Source organism: Vulpes lagopus, chromosome 16 (genome assembly GCF_018345385.1).
Source record: "Vulpes lagopus strain Blue_001 chromosome 16, ASM1834538v1, whole genome shotgun sequence".
NCBI classification, from domain to species: Eukaryota; Metazoa; Chordata; class Mammalia; order Carnivora; family Canidae; genus Vulpes; species Vulpes lagopus.
Genome location: NC_054839.1, coordinates 10,188,729 through 10,208,076, shown reverse-complemented (window position 1 = coordinate 10,208,076; position 19,348 = coordinate 10,188,729). Strand labels below are relative to the sequence as shown.

The following is a 19,348-nucleotide window of genomic DNA, read 5'->3' as shown; positions in this document are numbered from 1 at the left end:
TTTACTATTTTTATAAATTTTACGTTTATTGAATTTCTGACATTTTTGGCTGTGCAATTCTTAGGCTCTGCATACGTTTGACACTGCTTTATTGAAAAAAAATTGGCTGAAATCCTGAATATGATGTTAAAAAAATTTCCCAAAACTGTATGTAAAAATGCGTGGGTAGGTATATGCATAATTACTGATAAGACTTTATTTCTTTTAATATATCTACATAGATACATTATGTCTATAGTTTTACTTACATATGTTTAAATTTTAAAATATTTTTATTTTTAAATAATTTCAAACTTAAAAGACTTAAGAATAGTATAAAAAGCTTTTTTACATGAACCATTTGAGGATAAACTGCTCACATGGAGTTCTGTTACCCTCAAATTTAAATGTACTTTACATACACATTCTCATATATGTACACACACACCTGTGTGTATTACATACACACAGATATACATACACTCATTTTTTCTAATGTTTTATGACTTGTGGAAATCAGCATTAGTAAATATAGAAGCAAAAATAATAAAAACTAAGTTATCAGGAGAATATACTTCCTTTTGTTTTATTTTTTCTTAATTTTTAAAGCCTACCTTGTTATTGATAGAAGATGTATTATGTAATGTGCATTGTGTAATGTGATTCATTGTTCAATTTGTTAAATAAATTTCCTAATTACCCCTGATGTAGGAAGAAATTTCACACTTAATTTCAAATCAATTTAATTAATACTCCTGAAATGTGTATTAAGGAAGTGATATATTCACTCATATTTTTTAATACTTTTGAAGATGACAAAAATAAAGAGTTTAAAAGTGACTGTGGCCTGTACAATGTACCCTTCCATTGTCCAAATAAAATTTATTTTTGAGAGACTTTCCATAAAAACATTTCTCTGTTTCTATCAACCACAGCACTCATACTTTTGAATGGCATTTGTTGCCTGTGACTGTCTTAAGGCATTTGTCCCATAGAGTCTTTCATGGTGAATTATGGTTGTATGTGTTTACTTCTGACCTAGAATGGAAAAATTAAAGTCAGTACCAAGAATAGGCCCGAATTTGATAGAATTTATGTTTGCAGAATCCCTAAATCTTGTTTCTGAAACAAAGTACTGTCCATTGTCTAGTCAATGGATTCACCAACTAGGAAGGAGATTCTTACTTTAATTGATATTGGCCACTTCATGATGGGCCACACTGATCAATTACTTAAGCTCCACATTTCCTAACCTCAGTCATTCATGACTCTTTAACCTTGGACCTGATGCTTAGTTTCTGAGTTACATTGGCAAACAAGTGTGATATTGCTCCCTAAGTTATAGATATTTTGTTAGAAAAAAAATGAATGAGTCTTGAGTAATTGTTATTTAAGAAACTATCTTACGGTTGAAATAATGAGATAATCTAATTTAGAGGTCTAGAAGACGTCCTCTGTAATGCTTTGCTGGATACATTGGAAAATCTTTAGAAAAAAGTGACACTTGGTACACCAATTTCCCATTTGCAATTTTAGATGCTCTAGGGCAGACAACAGAAAATTATAACAGTGCTACACTTGCTTAAATGTCTTTCATTCCTCACATAGTCCATGATTGATTACTTTAATCCTTGTGTACTAAGAAAGTACAAATAGGAGAATTGACATTTATCCATGTTTTTAAAAGTCATGAGCAACTCTTCCTTGGCTTGTAATTGTGATGTCAGTGTGGCTTGAAATATAAGAGGTCCCATTACCCATTTTGAAATGGGAGGTGAAAGGTACCACTTCACTTTAAATGTCTGATGGAAGATTACTTGATTCGCACACACACAAATATTTGTACTTAGATGAAATGGTACAGAATATTATAGTTCTCAAGTGTTTAATTCCTTCTCATAGAAATTTCAGGAGAACTTAGGATGTATTTGGCAGGAGTTTTTCTAGTGCAATCAGGTTGCTATGGTAAACCTATTATTTTAGGCAAAGGAGGACTGTGTTAGTAAAGTGCTAATCTCTTTTCTGTTTTATGTGAGCCTCTAATTACTATCTAGCTATTGAATGTGTATTGTGAGTGTGGTTTTTACCATTTTAAAAAGTGAAAGAAAATAAGGTCATAGAGAGTGTGCCTGCCATTACTACATTGGCAGGTGCATTTGATAATACAGTGGTCTTCTTAGTTAATCTCATTGTGGATCAGGAAATTTTGGTTTTTGTTTGTTTAGAGAAATGGAATAGGGAAGGAACAGATTTTATATAAGTAATTAAGATTCAAGCCTCCCAACTTGTTTTCTATTGTAAAAATGTAAATAATAATATCTGTTGTTTATCAAGCACTTACCATATGTCAGGGCCTGTCTTATGTACTCTTATGCATTACAGCATTTAGCCTTTACAATAACCTTGTTATTAGCTTTATTATTATTCTCATCACACTACCATTATAAATTAGGTTTAACTTACTCTTCTAAGAAATTACATTTAGCAACGGACATACCAAAATTGAATCTAGATTTATTGAACGTCAGAGCCCATGCTTTTAGTTGTATTGGTGTCATAAAATGTATTTCCCTTTCTCTTTACCTTACTGACATTTAAGAAACACTTGGAGATTCATTCCCAGGTCACCTTTACCAGGTACTTTTTCTAACCCTGCCAGGTGTGTATGCTCATGTGTTTTACCTTTATTCCCTCCACTATTAAAAATTTTAAATGTCCTTAATTTTGTATATTCAGGATCTAGTGTAATACTTAATCCATAGTTGATATTCAAAATGTGTTTGTTGAGTGAATGATTGAGCGAGTGATCAAATTGATTCAGATATTCAAGGCTGATGAGCCCAGTTGAATTTATTCTTGAGCAAGAATATGTGTTTTCTATGTGGTATAGTTTGAAGGAGATGAGAATCAGTCTTCACCTAAACACCTCAAATATGAGCGTAAGGGGTTGAAATGATTTGTGTGTGTGGTTGTGTGTTGTGTTTTCAGTTATCGTTTCTGGAGATGTCTCGGTCTCCAACAGTACTCTTCAAGTCCATACATCTACCGTGTGGTATCTGAAAATTTCAGATTTGTACTCTTTCACAAATGCACAAACATATTACTGGTGGTAATGGAGAAGATTCAATTGGTCATTAACACATAATGAAGTATGAATTTACCCAATTAGAAAAATAGGAAGAGATATAGGCTGAGAAACAAATGTCACCTTCACAATTTACTTTGTTAGCCTTATATTAGTTTTGGAAAATCCACTTCTACCAGAGATAAACAACTTTCCTTCAGGCAATGCTTGCAGATACCTCTCCATTTTCATAAGAGTCACCCAAGCATTCTTAACTATTGAAAGGAAATTCAGGGTCACCTGGGTGGCTCAGTGGTTGAGCGTCTACTTTTGGCTTAGGGCATGATCCTGGGGTCCTGGGATCGAGTCCTGCATCGGGCTCCTTGTGGGGAGCCTGCTTATCCCTCTGCCTGTGTCTTTGCCTCTGTGTCTCTCATAAATAAATAAATAAAATCTTTAAAAAAATAAAAACTAAAAGGAAATTCAACAATAGTTCTAGAAATGACTGAAGAATGAGCTATCCTTTCCATCCCCTCACTCACCCTGTGACCTTGAGAGCCAACTTATGGATTCATTTTCACTGTGTGACCTTGATAAAGTCAAATATTATACCAGTCTCAGAGATTCATTTTCCTCATTTGTACATTGTAGGGTTAGTTGGACTTGATTGTCCTCCATGATTTTCCATCTCTAACAATCTCCAATTTTATGGAATAATTAAATGAATATTTCTACTGTAACTGTGCTCTGGTGGTTAATAAGGATAAAAACTAGTGAAATTAATAAAAAGGTTGGTTTTGTTTTGGTTTCAAATTTTTATTTAGATTTCAGTTAGTTAACATACAGTGAAATATTAGTTTCAGATGTACAAGCCTTCAATTTGTTCTCTATAGTTAAGAGTCTGTTTTATGGTTTGCCTCCCTCTTTTTTTTCCTCCTATGTTCCTTTGTTTAGTTGCTTAAATTTCACATATGAAAGAAATAATAGCATTTGTCTTTCTCTGACTGACTTATTTCACTTTGTATTATATGCTCTAGCTTCATCCACGTCATTGCAGATGGCAGGATTTCATTCTTGTTGATGGTTGGGTAATGTTCCATTGTATATACCTATCACTTCTTTATCCATTGATCAGCCAGTGGACACTTGGGCTCTTTCTGTAATTTGGCTATTATTGATAATGCTGCTATAGACACCAGGGTAAATAAATAAAGTTTTAATCTTTCAATTTCTAAAAACATAAATGAGGTGTTATACCTTTTTATAAAGGTATAACAAGCTGCTCTTTTATTCCATCTTATAATTTAGTGGTACAATTACTCTATATGTAGAATAAAAGTCCATCTTAGTCCTACTTCTCAGTATTAAAATAATGTTATTTTACTTGCATATGCCTTGAAGCATCTTATGTGCAAGATCCAAAACACCATAAATGAGGGTTTCTCCGAATTTATGGGTAAAATCTTATTAACCTAAAAATTTCAGAATTTTCAAGTATTTTAGTGAACCAGGTAACTTCCCTTCAAAGTATAATTATTTTAAATTTGCAGTTTATTTCCATGAGATCTACTAAGAGATATAAATAATTTACTGTTGATAATGATCATTATGTATTATTTCTATTGTGAATGATTTATTTTTGTCCTTGGTCATTTTTCTTGTGGGTGTACATTATTGGTTATAAATGAGCTCATATATATAGTCATTTTTATTATCTGTTTTATCTGTGCAAATATTTTGTCTCAGTTTATTGTCAGTTATGCTTATGTTATTTGTTGTCTAAAGCATTGTATACAATCAAATTTGTCTTTTTTTTTTTTTGTTTCTGGTTTATTGTCATGTTTTGAATGGTCTTTCCTACCCAAAAGTTATGAAAACTCCCACCTGTATTCCTGTCCAGTATTTTATGTTTTAAACTTTTACATTTAAATGTTGAATAAGTTGGCAATTTATTTAGTTGTAACAAATGAGTTAAGTAAAGGGACTGAGTTTTTTGCAACATAGCTCACCAGTTATATCAACCTTGTTTCATGAATAATCTACTATGCCCAGGAAAGTATGTATCATATTAATTTATAACATGAATTATTGTAAAGTAATCACATGTCAAACCTTGGCCCAAGTGCAAAAATTGAATAATGCCAGGATCCCAAGAACTCCCACTTGCTCCTCCTCAATTACCACATATACCCTCTTCTGAAAAGATAACCATCATTCCCATTTTTAAGGTGCTCTATGCCTTTCTTTAAAGTTTTCCACCTGAATATATATGCCCAAACACTGTGGTGTTCAGACTTGTGTATTTTGAAATATTTCAAACACTATGTGTCATTTTGTGGCTGATTTCTTATACTCTACATTATGTTTTCAAGATTCAGGTGTGATGTGGCAAGTAGCAGCACTCGCTTCATTTTAATTGTTGTACAGTGCTCCACTTATGAATAGAACTGACATTTATATATTCTGTTATTGATGAATACTTGAGTCTCCTTTGAGACTATTAGAAATAGTGTTGCTGTGATTGTTCTGGAACATCTCTTGGTACTTTCTTCATCAAATATGACCAAGAATTGAGTTGCTGGTGCATAGATTATGCATATTGACTTTACTAGATAATGCTAAGCAGTATTCCAAAATATTCTACCAATTTACATTTTCACCAGCTGTGAAATATACACCCTGTGTTTCCCGACCATTTCCAAAAATTGTTACAGTCAGTTCTTAAATGTTTGCTAATCTGATTGGTTTGGGATAGAATGTCATTGTGGTTTTAGTTTGCATTTCCCATATCATTAAGAAAAGAGTATCTTTTCAAATGTCTACAGACCATATGAATTTTCTATTAAAATAAATATTAAAAATATTTGACCTTTCAATTTCATAATAATAATGGTAAACTTTGTCAGTAATTTTCAAAATAGTTAAGTTTGTGATATTTGGAAATATAATTCTCTAACACTTTTATTTGGAATTGATGCCTAGTGAAATGAAATAAGCCATGTGAGATAGCAGAAATTATAGATTTAAAACATAACTCTTGTTTATAATTGCATTCCCATATGTCATCAAGTGCTTTGCACAAAACAGATTCTTCATATTTGCTAATTTTCACATGAGAAATATTGGAGTAAGTACATTAGGGTTTTAAATTTTAACATAATACTTATGGAAAAATGTACTCCAAAGCAGACATATGCACGTGTTAGAAAGATGTTTAGCTCTCATAGTGAGTATAAGAAAGTTTAAATTAAAGATGATATTTAAAATGAGGTATGTTTTATTAAAATGGGTAGTTGTGCATAGCACTATAAACTGCATTTTGTTAGTCTTAGAGTAATTTTTCTATATTTTATGGAAGTGTCAAATTTGAAATGTTTAAGTATAATCTTTTAAAATCAGAACTTCTAGGTATCTGCCTTATTTCATTATTCTTTGCTAATATATAAGCCTTAAAGTACAATTTATAGAAATTGCAGTCCCTTTAATGATATCATTGGACTGACTTTTTGTGTGTGCTCAATGATTATCTGCTTTTTAAAAATTTGATGAGAATGGACAGAGTTTAAAGTTCATGTAAGTTTTAATCAGATGATATTGATGATGCTGACTGAATTAATTTCTTAGATAGTTATTTCTATCCTTTTCATCTGTTCCTGAATTATCTTTTTAAAAAATTACTTGGTCTGCCACAGAGTTACAGAATTTGGATTACAATTTGTTGTCATAAAGCCAATTCAGAGCACAATTATAAAGCTACTGGTGGCTCTGGAAAAAAGCATACAGGAATCAAGATACTTCATGACTACAGAATTTAGATCTAATCAGGCCGAAATTAAAAATCAATTAAATGAGATGCAATCCAAACTGGAGGTCCTAATGACAAGGGTTAATGAGGTAGAAGAAAGAGTGAGTGACATAGAAGACAAGTTGATGGCAAGGAAAGAAGCTGAGGAAAAAAGAGAAAAACAATTAAAACACCCTGAGGAAAGGTTAAGGGAAATAAATGAAAGCCTCAGAAGGAAAAATCTACATATAATTGGGGTTCCAGAGGGCGTCAAGAGGGCCAGAGGGCCAGAAAGCATATTTGAACAAATCATAGCTGAGAACTTCCCTAATTTGAGAAGGGAAACAGACATTCAGATCCAAGAGATAGAGAGGTCCCCCCCAAAATCAATAAAAACCATTCAACACCTCAACATTTAATAGTGAAACTTGCAAATTCCAAAGATAAAGAGAAAATCCTTAAAGCAGCAAGAGACAAGAGATCCCTACCTTATATGGGGAGAAATATTATTATTATTATTATTATTATTATTATTATTATTATAACAGCAGACCTCTCCACAGAGACCAAGCAGGCCAGAAAGGGCTGGTAGGATATAATCAGGGTCCAAAATGAGAAGAGCATGCATCCAAGAATATTTTTTCCAGCTAGGCTGTCATTCAGAATAGAAAGAGAGATGAAGAGTTTCCAAGATAGGCAGAAACTGAAAGAATATGTGACCACCAAACCAGCTCTGCAAGAAATATTAAGGGGGAGTCGTAAAAGAAACAGGAAGCCCAAAGAAATAATCCACAAAAACAGGGACTGAATAGGTATTACGACGACACTAAATTCATATCTTTCAATAGTAACTCTGAATGTGAATGGGCTAAATGATCCCATCAAAAGACGCAGGGTTTCAGACTGGATAAAAAAGCAAGATCCATCTATTTGCTGTCTACAAGAGACTCATTTTAGACCTAAGGACACCTCCAGCCTGAAAATGAAAGGTTGGAGAACCATTTACCATTCAAATGGTTCTCAAAAGAAACCTGGGGTAGCAATCCTCATATCAGATAAATTAAAGTTTATTCCAAAGACTGTAGTAAGAAATGAAGAGGGACACTATATCATACTTAAAGGATCTATCCAACAAGAGGACCTAACAATCATGAATATTTATGGCCCTAATGTGGGAGCTGCCAAATATATCAATCAATTAATAAACAAAGTTAAGACATACTTAGATAATAACACACTAATACTGGGAGACTTCAACATGGCACTTTCAACAAATGACAGATATTCTAAGCAGAACATCACCAAAGAAACAAGAGCTTTAAATGATACACTGGACCAGATGGATTTCACAGGTATTTACAAAACTTTACATCTGAACGCAACTGAATACACGTTCTTCTCAAGTGCACATGGAACCTTCTTCAGAATAGACCACATACTGGGTCACAAATCAGGGCTCAACTGATACCAAAAGATTGGGATTGTCCACTGCATATTTTCAGACCACAATGCTTTGAAACTTGAACTCAATCACAAGAAGAAATTTGGAAGAAACTCAAATACATGGAGGTTAAAGAGCATCCTGCTAAAAGATGAAAGGGTCAACTAGGAAATTAGAGAAGAATTAAAAAGATTCATGGAAACTAATGAGAATGAAGATACAACTGTTCAAAATCTCTGGGATACAGCAAAAGCAGTCCGAAGAGGGAGATACATCCCAATACAAGCCTCCCTCAAAAAATTGGAAAAAACTCAAATACACAAGCTAATCTTGCACCTAAAGGGACTGGAAAAAGAACAGCAAGTGAAGCCTACACCAAAGAGTAGAAGAGAGTTAATAAATATTCAAGCAGAACTCAATGAAATGGAGACCAGAAGAATCGTAGAACAGATCAACAAAACCAGGAGTTAGTTCTTTGAAAAAATTAATAAGATAGATAAACCATTAGCCAGCCTTATTAAAAACAAAGGAGAAAAGACTCAAATTAATAAAATCACAAATGAAAAAGGAGAGATCACAACCAATACCAAGGAAATACAAACGATTTTAAAAAACATATTATGAGCAGCTATACGCCAATAAATTAGGCAATCTAGAAGAAATGGATGCATTTCTGGAAAACCACAAACTACCAAAACTGGAACAGGAAGAAATAGAAAACCTCAACAGGCCAATAACCAGGGAAGAAATTGAAGCAGTCATCAATAACCTCCCAAGACACAAAAGTCCAGGGCCAGATGGCTTCCCAGGGGAATTCTATCAAAGAATAAGAGTTTAAAGAAGAAACAATACCTGTTCTACTAAAGCTGTTCCAAAAGATAGAAAGGGGCAGAATACTTCCAAACTCGTTCTATGAGGCCAGCATTACCTTAATTCCAAAACCAGAGAAAGACTCCACCAAAAAGGAGAATTATAGACCAACATCCCTGATGAACACAGATGCAAAAATTCTCAACAAGATACTAGCCAATAGAATCCAATAGTACATTAAGAATATTATTCATTATGACCAAGTAGGATTTATCCCCGGGATGCAAGGCTGGTTCAACACTCGAAAAGCAATCATCATGATAGATCATATCAGCAAAAGTAAAAACAAGAACCATATGATCCTCTCAATAGATGCAGAGAAAGCATTTGACAAAATACAGCATCCATTCCTGATCAAAACTCTTCTGTAGGGACAGAGGGAACATTCCTCAGCATCTTAAAAGCCATCTATGAAAAGCCCACAGCAAATATCATTCTCAATGGGGAAACACTGGGAGCCTTTCCCCTAAGATCGGGAACACGACAGGGATGTCCACCCTTACCACTGCTATTCAACATAGTACTAGAAGTCCTAGCCTCAGCAATCAGGCAACAAAAAGAAATAAAAGGCATTCAAATTGGCAAAGAAGAAGTCAAACTCTCCCTCTTTGCAGATGACATGATACTGTACATAGAAAACCCAAAAGACTCCATCCCGAGATTGCTAGAACTCATACAGAAATTTGGCAATGTGGCAGGATACCAAATCAATGCCCAGAAATCAGTGGCATTTCTATACACTAACAATGAGACTGAAGAAAGAGAAATTAAGGAAATCTGTCCCATTTACAATTGCACCCAAAAGCATAAGATACCTAGGAATAAACCTAATCAAAGAAGTAAAGGATCTATACCCTAAAAGCTACAGAAACTTCTGAAAAAAAATTGATGAAGACACAAAGAGATGGAAAAATACTCCATGCTCATGGACTGGAAGAATTAATATTGTGAAAATGTCAATGTTACCCAGGGCAATTTACTTTTACGTTTAATGCAATCCCTATCAAAATACCATGGACTTTCTTCAGAGAGTTGGAACAAATAATTTTAAGATTTTGTAGAATCAGAAAAGACCCTGAATAGCCAGGGGAATATTGAAAAATAAAACCAGAGATGGGTTTTTTGTTGTTGTTGTCTTTTGGTTTGTTTGCTTTATAAGTGCTATAAGGGAAATGGTTATGGTGAAGTAATTGAGAGGGAATAACCAGAGGCCACTTTGAACAAGATGGTCAGGGCGGGGAGGGAGGGAGGGTAGGGCTCACTGAGAAAGTGGCATTTGAGCTGAAACATGAAGGTAAAAGAGCCGGCCCCAGGCAACAGTAGGGACAGACCCTGAAAGCATTATGCTGAGTGTAAGAAGCCAGTCACAAGAGGCCACACAGCACATGGTTCCATTTGTAGGAAATGTCCCAAATAGGCAAATATACAGAGACAGCAGATGAGTAGTTGGGAGTGAAGATGGGAATAGGGAGGGTACAGGCTTGTTTTCTTGGGTGATAACAATATTCTAAAATGTTATCTAAAATATGCCAGATTTCAAGTTGTACTACAAAGCTGTGATCATCAAGACAGCATGGTACTGGCACAAAAACAGACACATAGATCAATGGAACAGAATAGAGAACCCAGAAATGGGCCCTCAACTCTATGGTTAACTAATATTCAACAAAGCAGGAAAGACTATCCACTGGAAAAAGGACAGTGTCTTCAATAAGTGGTGCTGAGGAAATTGGACAGCCACGTGCAGAAGAATGAAACTACACCATTCTCTTACACCATACACAAAGATAAACTCAAAATGGATGAAAGATCTAAATTTGAAAGAAGCATCCATCAAAATCCTAGAGGAGAACACAGGGAAGATCGTTTTTGAAGTTGGCCACAGCAACTTCTTGCAAGACACATCATGAAGGTAAAGGAAACTAAAGCAAAAATGAACTATTGGAACTTAATCAAGATAAAAGCTTCTGCACAGCAAAAGAAACAGTCAACAAAACTAAAAGACAACCTACAGAATGGGAGAAGATATTTGCAAATGACCTAACAGATAAAGAGCTAGTATCGAAGATCTATAAAGAACTTATTCAACTCAACAGCAAAGAAACAAACAATCCAATCATGAAATGGGCAAAAGGCATGAGCAGAAATTTCACCAAAGAAGACATACACATGGCCAACAAGCCCTTGAGGAAATGCTCCGCATCACTGGCCATCAGGGAAATACAAATCAAAACCACAATGAGATACCACCTCACACCAGTGAGAATGGGGAAAATTAACAAGGCAAGAAGCCACAAATGTTGGAGAGGATGTGGAGAAAGGGGAACCCTCCTGCATTGTTGGTGGGAATGTGAACTGATGCAGCCACTCTGGAGAACTGTGTGGAGGTTCCTCAAAGAGTTAAAAATAGATCTGCCCTATGACCTAGCAATCCACTGCTGGGGATTTACCCCAAAGAGACAGATGCAGTGAAAGACCAAGACACCTGCACCCCGATGTTTATAGCAGCAATGTTCACAATAGCCAAACTGTGGAAGGAGCCTCAGTGTCCACCGTCCTCAGCCATTAGAAATGACAAATACCCACCATTTGCTTTGACATGGATGGAACTGAAGGGTATTATACTGAGTGAAATAAGTCAGTCGGAGAAGGACAAACATTATATTATCTCATTCATTTGGGGAATATAAAAATTAGTGAAAGGGAATAAAGGGAAAGGAGAGAAAATGAGTGGGAAATATCAGAAAGGGAGGCTGAACATGAGAGACTTCTTCCTCTGGGAAATGAACAAGGGGTAGTGGAAGGGGAGGTGGGCGGGGGGATGGGGTGACTGGGTGACGGGCACTGAGGGGGCACTTGATGGGATGAGCACTGGGTGTTATGCTATATGTTGGCAAATTGAACTCCAATAAAAAATATACAAAAAAATTAAGAACAAACAAAAAAATTACTTGGCTTATTTGTGTTTCCTTGAATATACCTTTCTTCAGATTTTCCTCTCAGTTTTGTAATATAAAATGGCACTTATTAATGCTAGGCAGGCAAACTTCCATTATCCTTTTTTTGAAAAAAAAGATTATTTATTTATTTTATGATAGACACACACACACACAGAGGCAAAGACACAGGAGGAGGAAGAAGCAGGCTCCATGAAGGGAGCCCGATGCAGGACTTGATCCCGGGAATCCAGGATTGCGCCCTGGGCCAAAGGCAGGCGCCAAACCGCTGAGCCACCCAGGGATCCCCCCATTATCCTTTATTCTTACTTATGCAAATATTGATAGGTGTTTGAGAAGCCACATTTATAGCTCCACAACACTAAAACAGTCCTTGAAATAATATCATTTAGCAAATAAAGAAAAAGAATTGACTCAATTTCTTATTTAAAAAAAAAGACAATAAATTCTTATCTCAGTGTTTCCTACTCCATCGACAGAGAACTTTGCAGGCTACTGATAGGACACAAATCTCACTGTCAGCCTGCAACAAGAACAATTCAGTATTTGTGGTCAGAATCAAGTACGTGCTTATTCAATATAAAGTTTGCATTCAGTGATCTTCTAATGGTGTGAACAAATTGCTGTGAGATCAGAAAGAAAGAACAAGTGTTCTAGGTAACCGAATAGGATGACAAGGAGGTTGCATAGAAGAGAGGAGATGTGGGCTAGCTATTGAAAAGTGACTTGGATTGTACAGAGAAAGTGGTAGAGCTCACAACAGTAAGAAGAAATGGATCAAAAAGCAATGTTTCTGAACATGGGTACTGTGAACATTGAATATATGCTTCAAAAGGTGAGTTGGACCTGGATGGAGAGCTCTGTGAGGAATTTGATCTCTACCTTGAAGGTCTATTGGGACTATCATGTGAAAGGCAATTACATAATCATAAGCATGTTTTAAGAAAGTGGATCTTGGGGAGAAGGTTGAGTGGGTAACTCAGTGATGGACATTAAGGAAGCCATGTGATGTAATGAGCATGGGGTGTTATATAAGACTGATGAATCACTGAACTCTACCTCTGAAACTAATAATACACTATATGTTAATTAATTGAATTTAAATTTTATAAAAGAGGATCTCATGAAATTTCAAATTGGAAGGAGAAGAATAGCTCATCAAAGGGAGGAAGGAATCAGCTTTGTCATCAGGTGTTTTTAAGATTTGGTGACAGATCAAATGGTGTTTATCTTCTGGTAACAGGACAATGGGAGGAGAAATAAATTTGTGAATAAAGATGATGAGCTTGCTGTGGACATATTTCATTGATGCAACTGTGGGAGATACAAATGAAGGCTTTCTGGCAATTGGAAAGGTGTATGTATTTTGGGAAAGACATCTTATTCTAAATTCAAATTCTACCATTAAACCTCATGTGTTGTGGGAATATTATTACTAAGCCATTTACATGTGATTATTGTTTAGTGTATCTGTTCAGTAAATATTGATTCAAACATCATGAGCATACATGAGGAGGCAGCTGATTCTGCTGTATTTGTGAAGGTATGTGAGTAGGAGGGTGCAAGTATCATGGGTTTGGTGAAATTTACTTTGAATCTTGAAAGATGAGTAGAATTTTACCTGGCAAGTATATGTCTTGATAGTGACTAGACTAATGTTGTGAACTAAGGCAGCAAAATAATGCACTTTAAAATGTGGACTGCATAAACAATCTTCTTTACCTTTCTATCTGTAATACGTTAACCTGTCTTGATTTATGATTTTTTGCCTTTCCATCTGAAGCTGCTATATCCTATAAACTGTATTAAGGCTAGATCTATGAAGTAATTCAGGTAATAGTTGGCTTAATAGAGCTTTATAACTCCAACAGATACATGACCACACACACACAAAAAGCCACACCAAGAGTTGCAAAGTGGTTAATTATTTTCTGATGTTTGAAAAAGATGCATGAGTTACAATCTACTAGGGGGGAAAATGGACCTAGGACCAATTAGGACAATTTGTAGAAGAAACACAAGATAAACTATCCATAAGGAAAACAATGAAGTATAGATATTTGAACACATATGCCACTGTTATCTATCTATCTATCATCATCTATCTATCTATCTATCTATCTATCTATCTATCTATCTATCATCTATCTATCTATCTATCTATCTATCTAGTTGAGAGAGAGAGGGAACATGAGGGTAAGCAGCAGGAAAAAAGAGAATCCCAAGCAGACTCCACACTCAGCACTGAGGCTGATGTGGGGCTCAATCTCACGACCCTGAGATCATGACATGAGCTGAAACCAAGAGTTGGTTGCTTAACTGACTGCACCACCCAGGCGCCCCCATATGCCATTATTTCGATCTTTTCCAGAGTCACAGAATCTAATAATACCTATCCAGGAAACTTCCTGAATGCCTTAAAATGTTAATAAAACTCTTACCATAAACAGATATGCCCTCAAACAGAAACATTTATGTTGACTTGATCATTAGGACTGTGTTCCTAGGATGCAGGAATTAATTATGTGGTTGATGTTTCCCATATATGTCCATGAAGGACTAGTCAACTGTATGTGGTTGCACTGCTGATGGTATATAGTTAGCCTCTTTATCTCCACAGTCCTGATTTTTATTGTTATTTACACACACAGCATGGAAAGTGTATGTTTATGTGCACCAGAAGGTCACTGGGGCTCAAGAAAAAAAAGTGTGTCCTAGCACCAACCCTGCTAGTGTCTACTTTGCTGTCCTTAGACAGATCATTTAGCCTCAGCTTGGTTGGGTTTCCTCATCTATTAAATTGTGGGAAGTCATGGATCCTCTTGACATTTTACCAAAAAAAAAAAAAAAATGTGTGCTGGTATATTTTTCCATGGAGAGATCTGAGGTCTACCTGTTAGAGTTCTTTTCTGTGAACAATAGAAAGCAAATTCATGAACTGGAAAGGAGAAGGAGTTTATGAGAAAGGTGTAGGTGCAGAGTGCAAGCTTGGACCACCAGTTCATGCACCCCAGGGGAGCAAGACCCTGCCAAGAACTAGCCCTGGTCACCAATACTTTTGAACTGTGTGTGAGCTCCTCCCCTCCTGGACACTCATTGCTGTGCCGTTGCTCTTGCTACTCCACCATGGACCCTGTGTCTTTGCATTCACTCTCAAGAATCAACTGTGGCCACCCCTGGCCAAAGGTGTCCGCTGTGTCCCTCTTCTGTCCACCAGGGCATGGGAAGAGGGAACATCACTGGGAAAGGAGAGGGACTCTGCCTCCCCCTGAACCTGAGCCTGTCTTCAAATAGGAAGAGAGACCAGTTGAAGAGCAGTCAGGACAACACTCTCTACTGCACTATCTTTCACCAGATTCTCAGAAGGACAATGACCCTACTGCTTCTGCCAGAAAAGATTATGAATCACTGCATTAGATTATCTTTAATTACAGCTCTAAAATTATATGATTCTAAATACTAATTTTCCTTTCTTCCATCATCTACCAACTCAGAATTTCTTTAACAAGATACAAATGCAGCACCAGAATAACTAACAACATTGCAGGGTCAGCCCCTAGGCATCTTATGATCATTTCAGTGGGTGTGTAATTACGCTGGTCGGGCTAATGACAGAGAGTAACAGATGTCTCCGGGTAGTCACCCGGCTGATTTTCTGCCAATCTAGCACCAATTCCTCAGGCAAAAGGAATTTTCTTTCTCATAGCCTCGTGGTGCTGCGTTGGGCATATTAAGATGTGGTATGGCTTCATGGTTAAGGGCACAAACTTTAAGGTTCATAAGAATAGGTATAAATTTGGAATCTATTCCTTATGAGCCGATTCACCATGGAAAGAACTTGGCTTCAGTACGCCTCTGTTTCCTGTTTAGTAAAATGATAGTGATAATGCTAGCCAGCGTGTGGAATGATGAAAACAAAATAATGGAATTCAAAGAATTATAGTGTTTGACACATAGTTGCAGCTCAAGAAATAATGACAACAGCCATAATGATAATAGTTGAGGAATTCCCTGTGAATCAGCCTCATTCCAAAAAAGAAAAATGTTTAGACAAGAATAGTAAATTTTAAGTCAAGAATGATAAAGGGATTTGGGTCATGCACTTTGACACGTGTTCTGTGGTAAAATGAGTTCTATCAATTACAAAATCGGTGTCTAGAAATAGTCATAACAGAACACCTTGAAATGTCCCTGTGAGCATTCTTTTCTTATGTGGCAGATAGACCCAAAATAAAAATATATAAAAATATACTGTAAATGACATTATACTAAATGCTGTCAAAATAGATAACATTTGGTATCATCAAACCAAGTTGAATATGAAATACCCAGTGTTTCCTAACTGGATTAGTCTTCAAAAAGTAATGAAACAGAAGTGTCACTTCAGCTCCCCCCGACTCGCCAGCTTCTGTGGCACTTGTGCTTGGTTTTAGGCTTCCCAAAGGCAGGTAAGAAAAGTGATTTGCAGACCTATGACCAGGCTCAGAGTGGAACAGGCTTCCCGATGTGCTTCTGGAGTGGAAAGCCCGGCTGATTCTGTGACTTTCCTAACCTGTGGGCTCTCCCCATGCGTTTACGCAGGTAAATGTGAATGTGGCAAGTGCACCTGCTACCCTCCCGGAGACCGCAGGGTGTACGGCAAGACGTGCGAGTGTGACGACCGCCGCTGTGAAGGCCTGGACGGCACTGTCTGTGGGGGTGAGTGCTCCTTGCAGCCTCAGCTGCCTGCCTTTTTCACCCTACTTCTTTTTTTAAAAAGGAAACTCTGAGGCACCTGGGTAGCTCGATTGATTGGGTCTCTGACTCTTGGTTTTAGCTCAGGTCATGATCTCAAGGTTGGGAGTTCAAGTCCTGCATTGGGCTTTGCACTCAGTGTGGAATCTGGTAGGGATTCTCTCTCTCTCTCTCTCTTTCTCTCTCTCTCTCTCTCTCCCTCTCTCTCTTTCTCTGCCTCTCCTCCTCATACCTGAGCTCTGTCTTCTCTCAAATAAATAAATAATAAAATCTTAAAAAAATAAATAGAAAGGAAACTCTGTTAAAAATAAGGTAAACTTAAAGCAATATACAGGGGTACTTGGTGGCTCAGTGGGTTAAGCATCTGTCCTTGGCTTGGGCCATGGTCCCCGAGTTCCAGGGTCAAGCCCCATGTGGAGCTCCTTGCTCAGCAGGGAGTCTGCTACTCCCCTGTCCCTTTGCTCCTCCCCACTGCTCGTACTCTCTCTCTCAAATAAGTAAATAAAATCTTTAAAAAAAAATAAAGCAATATCCAGTAAGACCTCAAAGCATTATACAATTAGATTTGTAATGATTTTTATCTTCTTGGACCCTTGATTTAGAGCTGTGTGAAAACACATAGTATGCTGGTGACAAAAGGCCATTGAGATTATAGTAGGTCCTATGAAGATAGTGACAGACTTTGCTGCACCTGATCAGCTGAAAATGATGTTTATTATTCTGCTAATAAAAGCTGGTAGGAGGGATCCCTGGGTGGCGCAGCGGTTTGGCGCCTGCCTTTGGCCCAGGGCACGATCCTGGAGACCCGGGATCGAATCCCACATCGGGCTCCCGGTGCATAGAGCCTGCTTCTCCCTCTGACTGTGTCTCTGCCTCTCTCTCTCTGTGTGTGACTATCATAAATAAATAAATAAAATTAAAAAAAAAAAGCTTTAAAAGCTGGTAGGAGAAGGACGTATTATCTACCAATGTGGGGGGGGGGGGAAGCAGTATGATGTCACTCTTAAGTTTACTTACAAAAGCACTAAAGGTAGACATTCCATTTCCATGATAGCTGAGACCCAACAGGATGGCTGCCATCATTCTTCTATTTCAGTCTCAAAAGACTTCCTGTGGTCGAGGTGATGCATGCTGACTGCAGATCTCCAGTATAGTCCAGATGAACTGGATGTGCAAGCCTCCTGAAAGACTCTATCTCTCTTTGGATAATAATCGTAATGTTATTGGAAAAAAAGCAAAATGCACATACTACTTATGGAAGGCAGGGACACTATCTGTCTCACATAAACGTGTGTCTCTCTGTTCTCCCTGTATCCAATGACAAAACACTGGCAATTTGAGCAAATATATTTTCTTCTTTCCTTTATCTGTGACCAAGGGAAAAGGCCTCCTTTTTTTAAATAGGTCTTGTGCAGAGTGATCATTCCTGCAGCCCTGAGAGATTGCTCCTGCTTTCTTCAGCTCACAGATGGAACAGGGGATAAGGTTGGAGGTATTAAAGTCCAATAATTAAAAAGTGGCAGACCCAGGATTTGAGCTCTGATGTTCAATTCACAGATTTTTCCCGGTACCATAGTTTTCCCCAGACTGACATCAAACTGTTTGAACTTTTTTTGTCAATATTGGTTTTGGTTTGGATTTTTTTCTTTACTGGTATTGGTTACCAGAAATACATAAGTAGATTATAGACTTTTTTTTCCAGTAAGTGACTTTATGTTTACCAACTCACTTAATTCTTACAATGATATCTAAAGCCTGCCTGGTACCTAGAAAGAACCACATTTGTGCCCTTGCTTTTATGCACATCATCATGACATGGAGCGTCTACCTCACATGGGTCTCCTTGCCTGTCTACCTTAGTAATTTCGTTGAAATGGTTGATATTGTAGAAACCTATTACATCGACATAATTATTAAATTATATACACCCTACCCCCAGTGAATCTCTTTCTCTCTCTCTTTCTCTGACTTTGGGGAGGAACTCCAAAAGATCACAACAAATCTATACAGCTCTGTGCTAGATGAGATTAAACACTTACTAGGTAAGTGAGAGTATATCCTACAAAGTAACAATTTTTTTAGACTAATTCTTGACTCTGCTTGTTTACCCTCTGTGTTTTGTCCATTTACCCAGTTACTGGTGCCCTGGTAAAAGACCAATGTATAAACCAGGAAACCAATTTTTTGACATACAATGAGAAATATAATTGTACCCGAGACTAGAACCGTTTGTAGAGAAACTGTGGGAAGTAAGATTCTGAGAAAAGGATTTGAATGCAAGTAATTTATTGGGAAGGTGAAGGAGATTTTGGTGGGAGAGTGGGAAAGTGAAGGTAGTCAGTTAAGATTGTGCTATCAATCCCATCACTGCTGTGGTCAACTAGATCTTCATCTGAGGACAGGAGATAAAACTCTGGGAGCCCAAGTAAAGCATGCAATTCTTATTTATCCACTAGTCCTTGGCTGAGGACTGCTTTTAGGAGGCATTAGCTCCCCTGTCACATGCAGCAGGCCTCAAA

At 36.9% G+C, this 19,348-nt stretch overlaps 1 protein-coding gene across 1 annotated transcript in view; it reads left to right on the top strand.

The window, feature by feature from the left end:
- ITGBL1 (integrin subunit beta like 1) overlaps positions 1–19,348 on the top strand; it is a 213,760-nt gene that overhangs the window by 173,310 nt on the left and 21,102 nt on the right. The window contains exon 8 of the mRNA XM_041731270.1: positions 16,677–16,793. Within this exon, the coding sequence (XP_041587204.1) occupies positions 16,677–16,793 (117 nt within the window). The remainder of the gene's footprint in view (positions 1–16,676; positions 16,794–19,348) is intronic.